Here is a 20,378-nt window from a genome sequence, read left to right on the forward strand (position 1 = left end):
TGAATTCAGTGGCAGGTTTCAGTGTTCAAAAGCATTCAAAGTCAGGGTAATCCTGACACCCAAAGTTTCTTACAGATAAAAATAATCTGCTATGCCAACATTTTTCTGTATTCTGAATTTCTGTATATTTCACTGAGAGTTACAGGAACAAATCATAGAATGATTGAAGGGCCTGGGTTGGAAGGGACCTTAAAGATCATCCAGTTCCAACCCTCTGCCATGGGCAGGGACACCTTCCACTGGACCAGGTTGCTCAGAGCCTCGTTCAGCCTGGCCTTTGACACTTCCAGAGATGAGCCAAAACACATTTGCTGTGATTGAGCATCTACTGTTCTTGAACTACTGTTGCTTTAGAGAAGATCAACCAAAGGAGTCTACGTTTTACACAGGAGTAAAACAAGTAAGGAGTTTACAGCAAGGAGTACTGTACAGTAGAAGAAGAATATTCCCCAGGAGTCTTATAAACAAAACTCAAAAGCCTACAACAACACAGTTTCAGTTCCACTTATTAATTTTATTAAAACATAATTTTAAAATACATTTATATTAGAAGAAAAACTAATTAGATTTAGATTATTAAAAAAACAGAAGGACAAAATCACTGTACGTATCACTTGCCTCTATCTGGTGTAAAGGTTCCTAGGTAAGCTGCAATTCCTGATGGAATGAGTGTATCTCCAGTCAAGTTGATGTACTGCATTCCCAGCTCCAAAGCAGGCTCATGCCAGTGAGTTTTCTCACCCCAAGGCACATTTGAACACACTCAATTGTTCTGCTCCTTGCAGTTTTTTGCTGCATAAATCAACATCAGAATAGAAAAAATTGCTGATTATATTACAAGATAGTTTTAAAGACAATTTATTTACTTATTTAATAAAAACATTCACAGATTATTTTCCTATGCAGATGTTTTCTTAAGTAACTTCAACAAATAGAAAGAAAACACCTTATTCTAATGGAAATGTTTAAAGAACAAAATCTATTATCAGGACCAGGACACTACAGTCTATTCAGTCACGTTTTCATCCAAATAAAGGAAGAAGACCAGTATAAAACATGCAATTTGCAGTAGCTCTGTGTGAGATACAGAAAATATTAATGGTCAAATTACCTACAAGAGAAACTAAAACACCTTAGAGAGATCACTGTCTCATAAAAGTAGGTACATTCTCTTCTGAAAAAAAGCTCCTTACAAATCTATAATCAGCATTTACATTGTCAGTTTTTAACTAAGCCATCTTTCCAGACATGTTTATAACATAATAAAAATATGCTTTAACATGAATTCAACCCATGTATTTTAGAATGCTTTACTGTCTAGTACAGACACATTTCAGACATGGGTTAGGAGGAAAATGATGCCAACTCTTGCTGCAGTTACAATCCTCTGTCTTCTGGTAACCATAGCAGCCAGTTTACACCACAGTAACAAACTGCTTGTGTAGTTTAGCCCTCCTCTCTACTTCCAAACCATATCAGAGTACAGAAGAAACACACAAAGAGCTGACTTTAACCATGGACAAGGCTTAAGACTCCACTTCAAATTCTGATTCTATTTTTCTAAAAAAAAAAGCTCAAGATGACATACCACAAATCTTAAAAAAATACCAAAAATCATCTTCTAAACATTGCCTGGTTTTGGCCACATAAACAGCTACTTAGTAATCAGGAACAGGATTTACCCAAAACAGTCTCAAAATTGCATTAGCACAGAAGGCAGAAATAAAGTTTAAAAACTTCTGATGTACTAACTTGCAAGTTAAGATACGAATCCAAACTCTTGGTAGAATCATTGAAAATTTATCTCCTTACAAGAAAGCAGGTATGAGTGAGGATGTAGGAGAGAGGTATCAGCTGGTAAATTAATAATACCTACATTTTCTATTACTTTAAAGCATTTATTTCCAATCCTTTACACACTTTTAACTTTAGGGCCATTACACCAAAGTAGAACAATTGTTATCTAAAAGTACAGCTTGTTCCACACACTAGCGGTTAAAAGGGGAATACCATTTGAGAAAGAAAGAAATTTTAAATAACTTCTCTGCCTATCAGCAGAACAGCTCATCTTTTGCATCATATTCCTGATATTCCAAGTCAGCTTTCTCTTTTTTCTTGGATTCCAGTGTCTGCTGGAGTACAGCAAATTTACCCCAAACCTCCATCAGGTCTGTTTGTTTGTTTCTTAGACCATCCAGAGAAATCTTTAACTTTTCTTGAGCTCGATTGAACTTTGGCTTTTTGGATGCAATGTTTGTGTGACTGTAAATAAAATAAAAAAATAAATAAAACATCTGAAAGATACATCCTTCTCTCTGGGGTTTTTTGGGTTTTTTTTTTTCTTCTTTCTTTTGGGAAAAAAATGAAGATGAAGGGAAAGCTCAGCAACTCTGTAGCTCATGCAATATTCTGTTTTGTAACTTCTTATCTGAAGACAATTGGGTTTTACTTAATCACCTGTTTCAGTGCTGATTCTAATTTATACAGTTTCTATTTTTTTTTACTGTAATAACCCATAGTGATTAAAAGCAAAGAAGGTTTATACTTCCAAACTGTGTGGCATTTGATCACAATTTAGAATCCATTATGGATTTGTGCCAGTAGAAACACATAAATAGTATGTATTAAGTAACACTTAGCACATACATCCAGCCAACTCTGTACACAAAAGAAAAGAAAAATTACCAGCTTTTCATATCAAAGGATCTATTTTCCAGTATTGAGGATTTCACTCTTTTATTCAGATATTTTTTCTGAGGAATATTGGATGTAATGTGTAACTGAAAACATGCTCTTTGACTTTCCAAAAACAAATATGAAAATAAGCTAAAATGTCCCTAGGAGCAGCTGAAGCAGAATTTAACAAGTATTAGCCTCATAATGAATGAATCCCCTCACGTATTGGTATAAGTTGAAGCTCTCCTTTGAAGTCCACCTTTAAAAATAATTTTCTAACAGTTGGTACTTGCAGTGTTAGCAGCTGTTCCCAAATTGAGAAGTCCCCCAAGCATGCAGTAACCAATCTTTAAGGTGAGTAACAAAATAGCCTCTCACATGAAGGCCTGCACTGTCTGCCATGACTCAGCTTTCAAGGGGCACATTGACCTCAGTGTCCAGAGCAGATTTACTGCTGAACTGTCAGCTCCAGATGTTTCAAATTAGAAACACCATCAAAAATAAGCACACTTTTTTAGTGCATCAAACACAATGCATAACAAAAAATACCCTTTGGGCTTGATGGGAATACCAGAAACCTCAGAGGACAATTCCAGAATGCCCCAATTTTGTGCAAAACTCTAAAAGGATGTTAACTTTGTTGCTACCTGAAAAGAATGTTGCTTCTGTGCCTTCATAGAAAAATTCACAGGCTCTATACCTTATCAGGTATCTTACATGAATTCATCTTTATTATTGCTTTGCATAAGTATAACACAATATCCCAGTAGTAATTTTACCTCTCTTCTGGTGTGAACTTAAACTGGTAGACTGATTCTTTTAGTCAAATTTATTTAAACTTTTTTCATACATGCTTATATATCATAAAACGCCATGGTTATGGCTCATTAAAAAGAAAACAACACCCATAGCTCAACACTATTTCTCAAGTTCTGTCAGGCCCAATGCTGTTAGAAACAAGAAGGCAGGCTAATAATTACTTTGAGACAATCCTTTCAATGCAACCCAAATAAAGAAAAAATTACCAATTAATAGCTACTAAAGTATCAAACAAAACCACGGGTTTTTAAACTAACCATTAACTAAGATAAGATCCTACTAAGAGTATTGCAGAGTAAAACTGTCTTGGCTAGCTATTAAGGAAGACTTTCTAAAAGGTAAACAGAAGCAATAATGCCCAATAGTTGTAGTTATGTTCAGTGTATGACCCCTACTTTTTTTTTTTTTTTAGTATTTCACATAAAACGTCTTTTGTATTACAGGAAGTCTTGTCCTAATGAATGTAAAACATTGTATCTTAACACTATCCAGTAAAAGCATTCATATTTTTCCAGTAAGTGTTGTCAATATTATTTTATTTGTGCATTATAAGTCAATTAAAAATCTCTAACTGAAAATTTTCATCCCTATAGCATTCTCTATCCTGCAGAACCACAAACCCAAAATTGAGTCTTTGAGTGAACAAATTCTATCTTGTAACATTCCCTGCAAATTCAGCAAATACACTGAGACTCTGCAGAGATGAAAAAAGTGATTTTAATTAAAAACTGTTTATGTCTGGCTACTGGCCATTCTAGTTAGCAATCCATAAAATGATTGTTACAGGTATTCTCTTATCAGCAGAAATTCTCACTGTAGTGTAACCATTCCCTGTGTGAGCAAGCAAGCAGAAATTGAAAAACTGTGAAGAGAAATTACCTTCTAATAGGATTGAGAGGTATCACTTAGCTCCCAGTAGCACCTAAGCTGACTTAACCATTCAAAGTCACTCTCATCTTTGCCTTTTTTGCTTACTAGAGATGCAAGAACATCCCCAGCATGAACATCCAGCTCAACAAGTGCCCCTAGTCACTCAGTTCTGCTTAGACAGCTTTCCTCACACCAAGGTGACAATGTCCTCAGTCTGTCTATTATTGTGTTCCAGAAAATCCTCTAGTGCCTGCAAAAATTTTTATTAGTTAAATGTCTGGTCTAAGGCATGATTATGTTTTCTTGCATTTCTTATTTTTCACTATATTACTTTTATTTCTCTGTATTAAAAAGCTCCTTCTCACTACAATGCTAGTTCAATGTCCTTCATTCACCAGTAGCTCAATAGGGGTTTGGGATGCTTTTTTCTTACTTTTACAAACCCCAATGTAAAACATCAATAACACATATCTACAAACAAAAAAGCATACACTACTGAATTCCTGCAACACAGGAAACAGTCCTTGTCCTTTTACCATTTCCATTTTATTCTTTCCATGACTACCTGAGAATATAGAATTAAGAAAAAAATCTGAACAATTTACTTAAAAGATCATTTTAAATTAGATTAAAAAAATTATCCTCAACAATAATTCTTGTGTATTATCCCCTGCAAGATGCTTCCCACTGTATTTATTGAAGATCAGCTTAAAGATTTAAAGGTTTATTTATAGTCTCTGTAACATACAAACAAAGGATAAACAAGAATTCTCTCTTCAACTGCTAATCCACTTACAGTACGTAAGAAGTTATTATTTATACCTTCCAATCCACCTACACTACATAAAAAGTTATTTACACCTCCCCAGCAATAGCAAACATTAAGAAATTTGAGTAAAGCAACCAAGCACAACCTTAACACAACAGTTTTTAAATCCATTCAGTATAAAGAAGGATTTATATTGAATTTTTTGCAGTTTAATCCTGAATGAGGTTGCAGAGTAGAAATCCACAAGAGTTAAAACACAGTAAGAGCAGCAAGAGTTAAAACACAGCAAAAAAACTTCTGAATTGTTTAATTAGGACTGCCCCTAAAAAGGTAAAACAGTATACAGGTTACATTTGATATTCAGTTTTCTACTGGGAAAAATCAGGTATGTTCATTTCACCATGAATTACTCAATGTATCTTCTGATTCTTCTGAAACAAACAGTGTATGGAAGGGTTACTAGATCAGAAAAGAGAACTAAATTTAATTACCATTATTAAAAGTTACTCTTCATGCACCTGTCATAAAATCTAACCAAGTAGATATCTAATACCATAACTGTCAGTGAGATAAAAGAAAGTTCTTGGCTCAGAGAAACAATATGACAATACCATCTGCATGCTCTGACAGTCACAAATATGTCTATTAAATACTTCCATACCAAGTAGGGTCTTTGGCCTGTGAAGGAGTCTCAAGAAGTTTCTAATGATTTTTAAAAAATCTTTTTTTTTTAAACCAGATACTTTAAGTATTCATTAAGTCTGTTGAGAATCATTTCCAGAAATTCATTGCACTTCTTCAGTTTTTCCAGAATCTCATCTGCTGTTACTACTGTCAGCACATGTCTGCCCTGGAAAAGAAATTATTCCAGATAAAAATATTATTGTATTTTCAAGTGAATCATCCCATAGCATTGCAGGAAGCCTTAATCAAAATGAATCTCTATTTCAAATTCTGCTTTACTCAAACCATTGCAGGTTTACAATTTACAGGCCTTGCTCATTGCCAGAGTTTTCACTGGAGAAGTAGTTAGGCAGTATTATTTCTGAAAATAATTTCAGAACAGGGTCAATTGATCAAACAGCTCAGCTCGCATTATTCTGTTGGAGCAACATCCATTTACACTGGCTATTTAACCACATTGTGTAATTAAGCAACATGCACAATTTAAACATTTTGACAGATTCTTGAAAGTGTGCTTTCGTGGTAACAATGCTATCACACATTTTAACCAGTAATCAAGTATCAGAATTCAATGCAAAGAACAATCCTTCCTTCCATATAAAATATATACACAAAATATAAGTATTAGTATGGCAAAGTTATTCATAGGCAACACTGATATTTCAGTGTTAGTTAGTTTAGATCACTAACTAGTAATGTGATCTAAAAAAAGGTATTCCCTGATCCTGATACCTTTCCTAATTAAATACATGTTTAAAGAATCTTGTTCTCAAAACAAAGTTCTACTTGTTTTAAGAATACAAGAAATTGTATTTTTATTTCTTTTTACAGCAGCACCTGAATAACACCTGTCAAAACACATTGTTGAATAAACACTGGGTTTCTTATATTTGTACACTGTACAGATGACAAAATATATGTTGACAGAGTGCTTTCCAAATTAACCTCTCAAATTAAATTAATGTAAATTATTACAAAAGCTACTGCATAAGATAAAAGTTATCTCAGTTAATACAAATACAAAAAGGGTCTAAAGCTAAGAACCTTTAAAGAAATACAGTTGCCTGAACATCAGGGTCTGGCATTTAATTTGCTTTATGACCCATTTATACTCAAATCCCAAGTATGGAGTTTGGGGAGCAAAGACACACTGAAATGTAGGATATTGTGCAGATTTACAATGAGGAAATCAAACCAAACAAATACTTCTACTCAGTTTCAGTATGGGCTTGCATTTCAGCCGTGATTGAATTTTTTCTAGTTCAGTTCCATGCCAGGACACTGTGAACTGCTCCTAACCCCTCATGTTGCAATACAAAATGTTCTATCATGGTATAATCCTGGCAAGGAGATGGGGAGTAATTAATACCAATCCCTGCTCCACTTCCCAAAGCCTAGGAACACGGGTTTTGCCATGGCATCTCCTCTCCCACCTCAGCCAGACTGCGTTGCCAGAACTTGAGTGGGGCCAGCATGGCTATAGGTGAGATGGAAACAGAGGTAACCAGAAATGCCAGACAACCTCGAGGTCCCTCTGCTGTGCCCAGGTGTTTTCCCCTGAAAGCACACAGCCAGGAACACAAACCCAGGATTAAAACAAAAGACACAAGTATATCCATCATGAGAAACTACAAGGAGATATGAAGGGAGAATTGCAGCCTAATCAATCTACTGAGGGCTCACAAGAACTGCTGGTAGTGAGAACCATGATGGACATCAGAGAACAAAGATGTGCCCAAACTGTTTCCAGTAGGAGCAGTTTTGTCAGAGCCCATGACAAATGGAGACTGACCCTGTCAGGAAGGTCCCTGAAGGAGCATGCAGAACAACCCAGACTCACCAAGCACCAGCTGGGGTTGCTCACATTGCAAGGACACCTAAGGAGAGAGGCTGCACTGCTGTGCAAAGTCCAGGGGTGCAAAAGGTCTCAGAAACAAACTCCTCACAGAGAGCTAAGACAGATTTGACCCACGACTGCTTCTCAGTTTCAATTTGAAGAATTTAATAACAAATTCCAAGTTCAGCTTCAGCCCAAAAGCTTAGAGTGGTTTGATGCACATTTGTAACATGCATTCAGCTTTGGTTTAATCCCCTGCTCGTGTTACACAAATCCTTCCAATCTAGAGACAAAACCAGAGCTGTGTGCTTATCTAAGTGATCTTCAAGGGGTGCAGCTCCCTAATGCAATAATCACAGCGTTCCTTTGTGCAGGAAACACATTTCCCTTGGGCCTCCTGCCTCTCACATCACACCAAACCACAACAAACTGCATAGACTTCTCATCTATACATAGCCAATCAAGCTGTCAGCATGCCAGCATAGTTCATAATTGGGTTTATAAAATAGTTTTTAATGTACAATTGCATGACTATACGTTGTCAAGAGAAAGTGGGTTTTGTTCCCTTTCTTAGTATATTTATCAACAGTAAATGGAATAATTGCAACTGGTAAAGCAAATCAAAGCTGTGTTGCCAGTTTTATAAATGGGATTCTTCCTGCTTGTTTTTTCTTTTATGTGAGAAAAAGCTAGGGAAGAAATAATTTATGCTTCAACATAGTTTCCTATTTACAACTAAGGCATGAAATAAAAAATTGAATTACATCATTCCCAATAATTCAAAACATCAGTGAAGCTTATTTTGTCAGTGACACTGCCAGTGTCAATTACGGGGGAAAAACACATCAAGAAAAGCATATAAATCAAGTGTACAAAAATAGTCTGAGTACCCTGTTAAAAGACCATTAATAATATAGTTTCTAAATATAATTTTTAATATATTACAGATTTCACCCTGGGGGTTTTTTTTACATTCTCTTTTTTTTTCTTGCCATTTTTTTTCCTTCTGCTTTCTTCCCTGGGAAGTCAGAAAACCTTCTGTACCCAACATTTTCTTAAAATTTATGGGAAGTGGAAATTAAACCACTAAGTAATTTAAATCTCATCAATACACTTTGCTTAAATTAGGTACTTATAATGAAGGAATAATGTATGATTATTCAAATTTGCAATGAAAAACTAAGCCAATAAAGCAATTTGATTACACAATGTCATATAAATGCAAAAAATAAGCATGAACAGACTCAAATTAGCTTTATGCTGTAAGAAACAATGTTCATATAGTCTGGGGAAGAGCATCCTTTTAAGCCATGAAACTCAAACACTGCATTTGTGGAAGGAGAGTGCCATCTTCTGGAAACTGATGCCTACTTGTTTAGCAAAATCAACCTGACATTGTTGAACTTATATTTTGGTATTTACACTCTACAAAAGATGATTTTTTTTTTCTGCCAGTGATGGCATGTAGCACATTCAACAAAAAAATTGTAATTGAGTAGCACCGAATACCTGAATTAGATGATTTTAGCAAAACGGATCATTCAGCACACAATATTCAGAAATACTCAGCAAACTTCTCAATTTCTTGCCTTTTTTTTATTTTTACCAGATTTCTTCTGCAAAATGAGTACTATTGATTTCAGAGTTCTATGGGATATATTCCTGATTTTCTTCTAAATCAGAAGAAATAAAAACAAAGGCAGGGCAGGGAGGGGGGAAGATAAGGCAGGAGAATATGGGAAATAGAGAAAAAGGGAAGGAAAAAAAGACTAAATATAGATTTTTTAATAACTCAAACAAAACCAAAGAAACCCCAAACAAACCACTTTATTTTTAAGTGATCAAGATGAATCTCCAGGAAAGGAAGCAAATGCTGTCTTTTTATACTACACACTTTGTGCATTCCCACACTGAAAACAAAGTTGCCATTTGAGAAAAGCTGAGACCAAAAGTTTCTAGACTGAATGAAGATTTCAGCATTTGTCCTAATGACACCCTGGATCTCTGAAAGTTTTGCAAAAGCATGAAATGGATGAAAACAAAGCTCCTAATTTTTCTTTCAAACAGCAACCCTATGTCCCTACCGTGGGAAAAAATGAACCTCATGAATCTTCCGATCTGTTGAATAGCTTAGTAAGCCCACTTACAAATACTTTAAAAATGCAACATTCTGCTAGAAATCTCTTGATGTTAGTGAACTTCTTCAGAAGGAAGGCAGCTTTTTTGAATCATTATTAGAATTATATAAAAGGATTACCAGAATCACAAGGTAGCTGGTAATTCCCTGAGGAACAGAATTCACAGAGCACACATGAGAAGAGTTTGGGAGAGCTGGACTTGCTCAGTTTGGTGAAGTGGAAATTACAGTAGAATTTAACTGTAGCCAGCAACAGGTACAAATCTTTTCTTGGGAGATTCAGCTTAGACAGCAGGCAAAAAATACTCCCTAGGAGCCCTGAAGGCTCTGAAGGTAATCTACAAAAATCTCTGTGGAGATTTCTGAAATTTGGCTACACAAAGCTGTACCTGACCTGATGGAGTGTTGACAAAAGTTTCCACTTTTTGACTCCAGTGCCCCTCCCAGCCAATGTTGTTCTGATTCTATCTGAAACAGTTCTGCAAAGGAATTTTTTAAAGAAACTAAGCAACAGAGTTAAGATGAAATAGAAAATAGATTACAAAGAAGCAATTTTTTGGGGGTACATACCACAAATTCACTCTGTACTCTTAAGACAGCAGTACTTTCCTAAAAAGCTGGTTTCATCAGGTCTTTCCATATCTTTCCACACTTTCCTCAGGCATCTGAGCCATGATGTCAGAACTGAAAATTGACTCCAAATAAGCCAAGCAGCCTGAACCTTCAGCCATTCATCCAGGATTTCCTGTATCAACAACACCTTCCATTCCATTCCCTACAAAGGCACATTAGCTCAGATGCATTAACTGGTGCTTCCAGTAAAGCCTTTTCAGTAGACTGCTAAGACCTTTTGGGCAATCTGTTTATTCAGCAGCAAGTGCAACAGGTGTAAGTTTTAGTTTTTCAGCAGATTTCACCTTGCATGATTTCCTGCAGTTACAAAGGCCACGTTAATTTCTGCCACTGGATCATTTGTAAGGTTGATGGCAGGATTTCCTGAACGAGGTCAATCCAATAAACAGACAAACAGTACCAGTGAATGAATGTGGCACAGGCTTTAGCATGTAATGGTGTACGTGGAATAAATCCCTTTAACAGAGAATGGAATTTGGCTTCTGACAAACACCCAAGCTCAGACCACAACTTCTGTTCCCTAGGATAGGTTGAAGAAAGACAGGAAAGCAACCTAAACTACTGAACCAAAACTAAGCAGGCCTTGTCCTGTATTCAGGACAATCAAAAGACATATGGTTTTAATGAAAAGATTTCAAGTAGTAAATAGTCCAATAGTTAAGTCATATTTTATTTCTGACTTCAAATTCCAAATGTGGATGTGGAACACATTTGCTTGATACATTTAGGAGTTCAGTATTACTGCTCACCTCTGTGGATACACATTATCTAAACTCATTCTGTCTTTCCATTTGAAAGAAAAAAATTCAAGGTCCTTTAGTCTATCCATTGTTATAAGTAGTCTCAATTTTTCGCATCATTTAAAAATTATTTAGCACCACCATCTGAAACTTCTTACTGTCTCACCAGTAGCAGACAGATGTGATGATATCAGTTGTCTCTATTCCCACATCAGCAATTTGCAAAAAAAAAAAAAAAAAAAAAAAGCAAGCTATTTATAACCCTGCAACAAGAACCTGTGTTCTCCTTTCCCACATAGAAACAGGAAACATTTTTTTACAACTTTCCTACTACTGGCCAGCAGAAATAGAATTATTATTAAAAGTCCATGCTGTTAAAATATATGTTGTATATTTATACAATAAACATTTGTATTACAAATATACAATTCATTCAACTTCATTGGAACCATAGCAGTAACTTTTTCAACCGCTCACTCACTCACACATGGACTGCACCAAGTCCTGTTAAATTAAACATATTTACTTATTTACTTCTTATTTTAAAAGTAAACCTATTTAACTTCTTTAACTACTAAAAAAAAAAATTATTTAACTTCTTTTATTCACTGCCACATATTCTGAACAACAGACCATTGTAGCAAACAAGTACCATTTCCTCTAAACAAAGTCCCTCTCTAATCTTTGAGGTTCTGGTACCTCATCTCTGGTAGCCTTGCTTCTACCAAGAGCTAGAGAAAAATGCAGTTTCCAAGAGGAAGGTTAGGCAGGTCAGTTAATTTGCTTACACCAAAATGAAGACAAGGAATTTGGAATTCTCTCTGGCAGCAGTCCAGAATTCTCTATGCTTTGTTAGGTTATTAAGAGAACCAGCCATTGTGTAATTGCCTAGATCTCAAAGACTAAGGCAAAGTCTTGTGTTATTGAAGTAATACCTTGGATTATTAAAAGTGCTGTCAGTCACCAAAACACTGAAAACTGAAATGATGAAATTATCACGGCAAGCTTCTTCTTTTTAAATAGGCAAGCCCAACTATTTTACATTAACAAGGAGGGAGCTCTTATACTATGAGACAGTAGCAATTAGAGAATTAATACTTATTGGAATGCACATGTATGCATATGTACATATTTATTCATATTTATTGAATATGTACTGATATCTGAAATAGCATTTTTGCATGTCAGTGGGAGTTTTGAGGCATGCATATTAGCTAGATATTTATAGCCAAGCTTTCTAGGAAAGACTTTTGTGTTTTCACAATATGGCTATGTTTGGGGGATTTAAGAAATAAGTATTTTATTGAGAAATGAGACAAAACCAGATGAAAATCTATGCTCAAAGATGGAAGTACAGAATTTTTAACACACAATGCTTAATGTTAGAATTTAATTTTCTGCTTTAGAAAAGAAATATAAATCTTTCATCATGTCCCTGAAATTTGTCTTGTTTTCTTAATCTCCTTTACATAAGCCCTAACATTTTTAATTTTTGAAGAGCTAAACAATTCAGTAGCTTTTAATTTAAATTTAAGTAGAAAATTTAGACAACATTCTTTTAGTCTTCAGCCTTTCCATCTCTACTTCAGATATGTTTTATCTGGTAAAACAAAGGTATTTTTATAATGCATCTGCTGTCTTAAGTACCAGAGTGTGTTAAAAATGTTTAGGAATCTCTCCAATGCATTAGCACTCCTCGCATTGTTAACTAAGAGTAAAAATCAGCTTGAAGGGATTAAATAGTGTGTAGCTGACAAGGGACCAAAGATTTATCCCTTTAAAACAAGATTAATTTACTGCTTAAGGAGGATAAACAAAAGCATTTGAAGTCTCTGTGCTTTAGACTAAACAGAAGAGATTTCTTGCTTGGCTACATTACTTGGTGATGTTCTATTAGAGAAAAATTACCTTATTCTCTTTTCATAATGTTAAATGAAAAGAGGTGCTCTCATAGACTAAATTTTGACAATGTTGTCTTTTGAATGTCATCTACAGATGACAAAATATGGGTTCCCTGCTTCTCTATAGGCAAGAACTCCATTTAATCCCATTCAGAATTCCTTTCCATTAAAGTTTTCTCAATGTTCTTTGCTGGCTGTTTCACTAATAGGCTCAAACGTTTCTAGGAATGGTTCAAGATACAAGCTAACGTACAAAAAACATTTAAGTCTTCAGAAGAAGACAGTGGTAAACCCACAGCTTTGGACATCTTTTCCAGTGTGTTTCCTGCAAACCAGGATTGTGAATCACCTGGATTAGAAGAGTGTGGCATCTCAATTCTACTTTGAATTTAACTTGCCTTGCTACTGCTGATGCATTTGGAGAATTGTGGAAGGCTTTGTCTAGTTTACACAGACTATGCCATGAGTTTTCTACATCAGCTTTACTTGATCTGGATTCATTTCTCTGTCCAGTCTGTTTTGTTTTCTGTTGAATTCCACAGTCATATCATTGAGATGACATATTAGCTCAAGATCATATAGGAACAAATTACCATGCTCAATAAACTTGCAGCTTAAATCTCAAATCACATTAAAATATTTTACAGCTGAATTAGGAATAATTTTGCCACATCTCACTAACTGTATTACTAAGCAAACTACTGATACTGATAACACAAATATTAAGATGTATAATTTACATTCTTGACTAGGTTAGACTATAATCTGTACTTTATCAGCAGCAAGATCCAATTTTTTCTTCAAAATGCTTGTGCCCTATTGAAATACTCTCTAAATATCTCCAAGTGTGGCAAATTCTTCAATCTGCTACAAAAGAATCATTGAATCACAGAACGGTTTGGGTTGGAAGAGACCTTCAAAACCACCTGGTTCCACCCCTCCTGCCATGGACAGGAACACCTTCTACTAGACCAGGTTCTCCAAGCCCTATCCAGCCTGGTCTTGAGCACTTCCATGGATGAGGCATCCACAGGTTCACTGGGCAACCTGTGCCCAGGTTGTGCCATACCACCCTCCCAGTGAAGAATTTCTGCCCTTTTAACAGCAGTTTCTATGCTTTGGAATCTATTCATTGCTATGGATCTAGAGAATGTTGGGCTACTTAAGGAATACAATAAAACAAGACTGATACATCTTTTGAGCAATGAGATGGAAGAACTGCTAGAAGGGGTTTCATGCCAGCATAATATTACATGCTAGCCATGATTAAATGCAATTTGTTTAGTACCCAACACAAAATTATAGAACATGTATGCATCTTAAAGGCACCATATTCTCAGAGAGCACATAGTACAACTTGCCAACATTTTAGTTGTACTTGAAAAAATTGCTCCAATTATACTGATATTAAACTTCACTGTAGCAAAAGTTCAAGTCACTCAGACCCAAATTCAGCCAATCACTCAGGCACCCACCTGTATTCCAAACATTTAATACGAGGGACACACATCAGAACTTTGCTGAACATCAAGAGACCAAAGACAAGTTACATTTCAAGGTGAATGTAAGTGCTTTCCTGAACTGAAACTTGAATACAGCAAAGAAACACCAGGGGATTGATTACAGAAGTGGTATTTGTGAGGTGAAGAGATGGGATTTCACAGTTCCCTAACTGCAAACTCTACCTCTGCTAAATTTTAAATGATCATTCAACAAAGGCTGTTAAGGCAAAATTACTTCATACAACTTGCCAATGAGTGCTTTTTAAAGTTTTCTGGTGAAGAAGTAAATGCATATTCAAGTTCTCTACACCTCAGGTTTCAAGTGTTTGATTAGTTTAGGGTATTGGGAATGGATCCTGAGTCTTCCACAGCTAACTCAATTGCTTCAATTTAATTCAGGAAAACCAAGAGATATTCACTGTCTGACTACACTGTCTTTCAGAAGCCTGAAGAACATGCAATTTAATTCTACTGGCATGTTGCCCACACTACAGAAATAATTTTTTATCTGCTTACACTGGCTAGATGGGGATAGAAATAAACCCCTGAACTTATTCCAAGCCATCATGCTTGATATACACACTGCTTCCTGCAAATCACTTCAAAAATGTCCAGGTAATCCCCATATTAAATATATATATATTAAAAATATATATTATATATTAAATTATATATTAAAACATAATTAAATACCTATATTACTTACTAAATACCTACATTACTAGCCAGTCACGTTGCTTTCTACCATACTCCTCTACATCAGTAGCCTCCAAATTTTATCACACATCCCTATCAGCAAGAAATTTTTAAACACACTCCCCAAGACATGTATATTTATTTACAGATTGTACACACAGGCTGCTGTACTAACATATTACGTACGCAATAAAACATATACACAATTTAGCCATTAAAACCAGAATAAATTAAGATTAAATGAACAATATTTTAAATAATTTTTAACTTTATATAAACTTTTATTTCATTAATAGTATTATTAATAATACTATTTTAAGTGAGAAGTGTGATTGAATATGCTTCATTAGTCTTGGTTCAATACTTTGGGATTCAAAGGTCTAAGTTCAGTTTATTTCAATACTTTGTTTTAATGGCTGTCATAGCTAAAAAATAAACACTGATGACACATTCAAATGGAAGAATTGCATCATTGGCTGGGCTTAATATATCATTATCCCATCCACCACTTATTAAATTCATATAGCTTATTTTCACCTTCCTTGATATCACTATATAGTTATTGCAAACTAACTGGAAGGTCGTGCATTTTTTGTATTTTTAAAATCACAGAAAAAATTCTGAAAGAGATTGCGCAGGGCCTTGTCCTGCTGAGATCTGAAGTTCTCTAAGGCCACTGCCTCTCCAGGCAAAGTTCTTCCTTGCTTTATCACTCACTGAGAAGAATGTCATCCTTATGCCTGGTCAGAATTCCCCTCACTGCAGACTGAGGGAGCTGCCCCTCCTGCTGCTGTTGCTCAGCACCAAGAGGAATCAGGCACCTTTTTCTCTGTAGATTGTAACTACATCCCTCTACCACATCCTTTCCCCAAAACACACAGTTCTGCCAAGACTCTTTTCACACACCAAATGCTCCAGCCCTGTAACCATCCCGTGGTGATCTGATGGACTCAGGTTTATCAGCAGCTTTATAGCTGACTTGGGTAAAATCACCTGAGTCAATCAGGTGACTCTGAACTTCGGACATGCTCTTTGTCCTCCATGTCTTACACAATGAAACTGAAATATAAAGCTCAAGTGGCCTTGACTTGGATAAGCACTACCTAGCAACAACCAAAACATCAGTGTGTTATCAATGTTATTGTCATACTGAATTCAAAACACAGCACTGTGCCAGCTAAGAAAACGAACTCTATTCCAGCTGAAACCAAGACAATGACATAATGTTTTGTACTTTGCACCACGCTGAAGGCTTGGTAGGCAAATTAATTTCTGTGGTTTCTGAAGGGGTGCCTCCAGGAGAGAGTGACTCTCTCTGGAAACTCTACAGGAACAGCAGCCCAAACCAAAAGCATCTGCTTAAATTCGCACTGCTAAACTAATTACAGCAGATCCGGGCAGCTTTAAGGAGGGCTGCGTTGCTGGTAACACGCAGTTTGGCAGAGTTGGCAGCGCAGACCCCGCGGTTCGATCGCTGGGCGCTCCCAAGCCCTCAGCGGCAGCGGGCGCTGCGGCCTCTGCGCCCCGCCAGGCCCCTCACACCGTGCGAGGCTGCCGGGGAAACACCCGGCACAGCACAAACTGAACTCAGAAACGTCAGTTAAGTTGAAAGAAAACCAAAACAAGCAACAAACAAACAAACCAAACGCACCTTTCAGCTCCGAAAGCCCCTCCGGCAGCGCGGCGCCCCCGAGCGCTGTGGGAGCTCCTCAGCCGCCGCGCCGAGGCCCCGCGCCCGGCCGCTGCCGGCGCTCCGCAGCGGGACACAGCCCAGCTCAGCACCCTGCTGCCCTGCTTCCACCGCCCTTCCCGGCCGCTGCAAACTCGCAGCAGCCTAGTTCCGAGCGCGGGGCCCGGCCCAGCCCGGGAGCCGGGCAGAGGCTGCGGTGCCGTGGCGGGGCGCAGAGTCGCACTGGACTCGCCTCGGCCGCGCAGTGCTCACAGCTGAGGCGATGGGCTTCAGCTGCCACTAACTACCTACAGCTGTGCCGAGCCGGAGCTCAGCTGTGCCCTACTGCACCGCGAGCTTCTGCCGAGAGAAAAAGCTTCACTTGGTCACTGCCGTGCCTGCCTGATTCAAATAAGGATGGTGAACATAGCTTTGAGCAGCATGTGCCACTCGCTGCTGCCCGAGCAGGTGTCCTCCTCACCTTTATAAATTAACTGATGGGTATCAATGAGTGAATGCAGGTGCTCGTCTTTAGGCAAAGCAGGGGGACAGGTGTGGCAGCTAAACATGCAAAAGAACTCAGCTGTGTTTGCAAAACCGTTCTTAGCAAGGTAGAATGCTGGGCTGGGCTGGCTAAGCCAAAACAGCAACCAAAGGTTTTCCAGGTGCTGCGTCATGCATCAGCCCATCTTGTGCCCAACAACTTAGGATTTAAACAACCTCCCTCACACTCCTGGAAAATTACAGAACACAAGAAAATATAAACAAAAATCTCATTCCGTTTCATTGATAGTAAATGGGTGTTTCCTCCATTGAATCCAATGCTTTGGCCAATCTAAATCAACTACTGACACAGCTGGTATGACTTCTAAGTCTTTGCTGTAGCCAGGTTTGTATTTCAGTGGGAACTGAAACAGCTGCTGCCATGCTGGGTAGTTTGTGAATTTTAAATGAGAGGTTTTGTTATGTTTTCACAGCAACATGTAAAAGATAGCCCTACATTTTACAGAGTTTACCTGCTGGAAAACCCCTATAAATGAGCTCCAGTTGAGGCCTGTAACCAGTCTTGTGAACTGCACACAGAGCATTATGAGTCCAGATAGCAAGTTTTAAACATAAAAGCCCTTTTATAAAAATAGCACAGGCAAAGGACCACTCTAGGGTATTTCTGCTTTGTCCAGCTGTAGATGGCTCATTGCTTGGAATTCCCAGTGCATTTTCTAAACCCAAGCCAGTAGCAAAGCCTGGTTTTGATTTTGAAATGAGAAATACCCTCATACTCAACCTAGCATAGGGAGATTCAAACAAGTTCTACTGTGTACTGGCTGTAATATAGAACAGTCCAGCTGGAATCCATGCAAAGGGAACCCCCTGCTATTCCAGCTATCAGAACTAGACCTACAGCAAGCAGTGGCACATTCAGCATGCACTGCCACCCACGGCTGGGTATGTGAGCCCTTTTGTTAGAATATGGCATTTTGGGGTTTATTGTCTGATTAGGAAACTGGAAATAGCATATCTGCTTGTGCTCTTCAGAGGAAGAAAGACACAGACTGTTAATACTAAAAACATAAAGGAAGTCCTTATACATACAGTATTTTTCATTATCAGATGAACTTTCTTCTTACAGAGAACTAATAACATCTATATTGCTGTTTATTCACTACATGAGCTACCAGATAAGAACTTTTATGTCATCATTCCTGTACCTGCTTTTAATTATTAAAAAGTTTCCTTATACTCTTATACCATGTTGCTCACTGGTAGATGACTTGGCAATTCAGCTTTGTAATTATTACCATTAAATCTGGTAGACTTTCTACACGCTGATTCATTCTGTATCTTGCTCACTTACGCAGTGGTGAGTGGACCAAGCAGTATTTTCAAGCCTGTCAGCTGCCAGGTTCTTAATGCCCAGGACAAGTGGTTTCTGACACAAACACACAGTAATTGCACACTTATGTCCTGCCCCAATTCCACAAAATACTTTTTCAAGCTCAGCTTGCCTTGAATGGCAAGAATACAAGTACAGCTGTCCTGATGAAGGTCAGCTATTATCATGGAAAGGGTTGGGTTGGAATCCAGTTCCCAGTTCCCAGTTATGGGCAGGGACACCTTCCACTATTCCAGGTTGCTCAGAGCTCAGTTCAACCTGGCCTTGAACACTTCTAGGGATGGGACATCCACAGCATTTTGAGGAACCTGTTCCACTGCCTCACAACCCTTACTGACAAAAATTTCTTCCTATTATCTAATCTAAGCCTACTCTCAGTTAAAAACCATTAGGATGTATTTTTTTAACATCTCCTTCCTTAGAAGGCATTTTGAAAATACAGAAAGTTCAAGTTGTCTCAAATCACCATTAAACTGAATAGTTGGTTTTCTTGACGTGTTAAAAAAATAGGCATCATGACTGATAAGAACCCTCACTGCAAATAGTATAAATATTCAGATACTTTCTGAACTTCATGCTGCAACACCAAAGCAACCCCATGAATACACTGTTTCTTTCACTAAAAAGAAAGCTCATTTGTGCATTTCAAACAATGAGAAAGCTTTGTCAATGAAATATGCCTTTGGAAGAAACATACTATCCAGGCCACCAGGAGTTAACCACCTCTTTTGAGCACAATTCCCTTTCTAAAGGACACTTGTTTTGGGGTTTGTTTGCTTTTATTTCAGCCATCTACTTGAAAATGAAACAAATGTACCATTAGTGCCCTAGGAGGTTAATATGTATAACAAAGATTCCATTTAAGTTGTCTTACATTGCCATTCTGAAAGAGCACTAGCATTTAACATAAAAAGTATCACCTCAGTAAGTACTGTAAGAGATAACCACATCATTACATACAGGAACAGCAACATTTTCTACACAAAACCCAGACAAAACATAAAACAGTTCCAGGAAATTAGCTGCTAGGTTCATGATTCATTGGTAGTAGTCAGCATGGATTCAGCAGGGGGAAGTCAGACTTGAGCAACCCTCTGCAGTGAAGTGACTGCCAGGATTGAGGGGAGAACAGCAGACACTGCCTGAGACCTCAGCAAGGCCTCTGACACTCTCCCAGAAGACCCTGGCTAATGGTGATGGGCAGAGTATGCCCTCAGCTAGGCTGCAGGTGACACAACACTGGGAGTGGCTGTGACACCTGTGGGTCCTGCTGCCATCCATAGGGACCACTGCAGGCTGCAGAATTGGGCTGTGGAGGAACAATCCCATACACTGATACATCCTGGAGCCATCCAGCTGGAAAACCCCTTTGCAGAGAAGGCCCTGGTGGAGCTTGAGTTGAACAGGAGCCAGCAGTGTGCCACAGAACAGGCCGATGGCACAGGCCGCAGCAGCAGGGTGACAGAGATGATCCTTCCCTTTACTACACATAGCAACAGTGCCCAGTTCTGAGCATCCCACTGCCCAGTGTGAGACACAGACATAGCTGGG

The 20,378-nt window shown here is 37.8% G+C and overlaps 1 protein-coding gene across 8 annotated transcripts in view; it reads right to left on the reverse strand.

Annotated features, from left to right (window-relative positions):
• Positions 1 to 2,062: 2,062 nt before the first annotated feature.
• Positions 2,063 to 20,378, reverse strand: part of STK17B (serine/threonine kinase 17b) — a 34,011-nt gene continuing 15,695 nt past the window's right edge. For 4 of the 8 annotated variants that reach the window (XR_014853404.1, XR_014853407.1, XR_014853409.1 and 1 more), the window contains exons 9-11: positions 5,796 to 5,984; positions 4,375 to 4,615; positions 2,124 to 2,262 (exon numbers count right to left, since the gene is read on the reverse strand). Coding sequence is in view for 1 of the 8 variants with exons in the window: in XM_085066065.1 (XP_084922191.1) it covers positions 2,149 to 2,262 (114 nt within the window). In the remaining 7 variants the exon portion in view is untranslated. Of the gene's footprint in view, positions 2,263 to 4,194; positions 4,616 to 5,795; positions 5,985 to 20,378 lie in introns of those variants that run through there. The other 4 variants (XR_014853411.1, XR_014853410.1, XR_014853405.1 and 1 more) reach the window with 4 other exon arrangements.

Source organism: Lichenostomus cassidix, chromosome 7 (genome assembly GCF_008360975.1).
Source record: "Lichenostomus cassidix isolate B80296 chromosome 7, HeHo_3.0, whole genome shotgun sequence".
NCBI lineage: Eukaryota > Metazoa > Chordata > Aves > Passeriformes > Meliphagidae > Lichenostomus > Lichenostomus cassidix.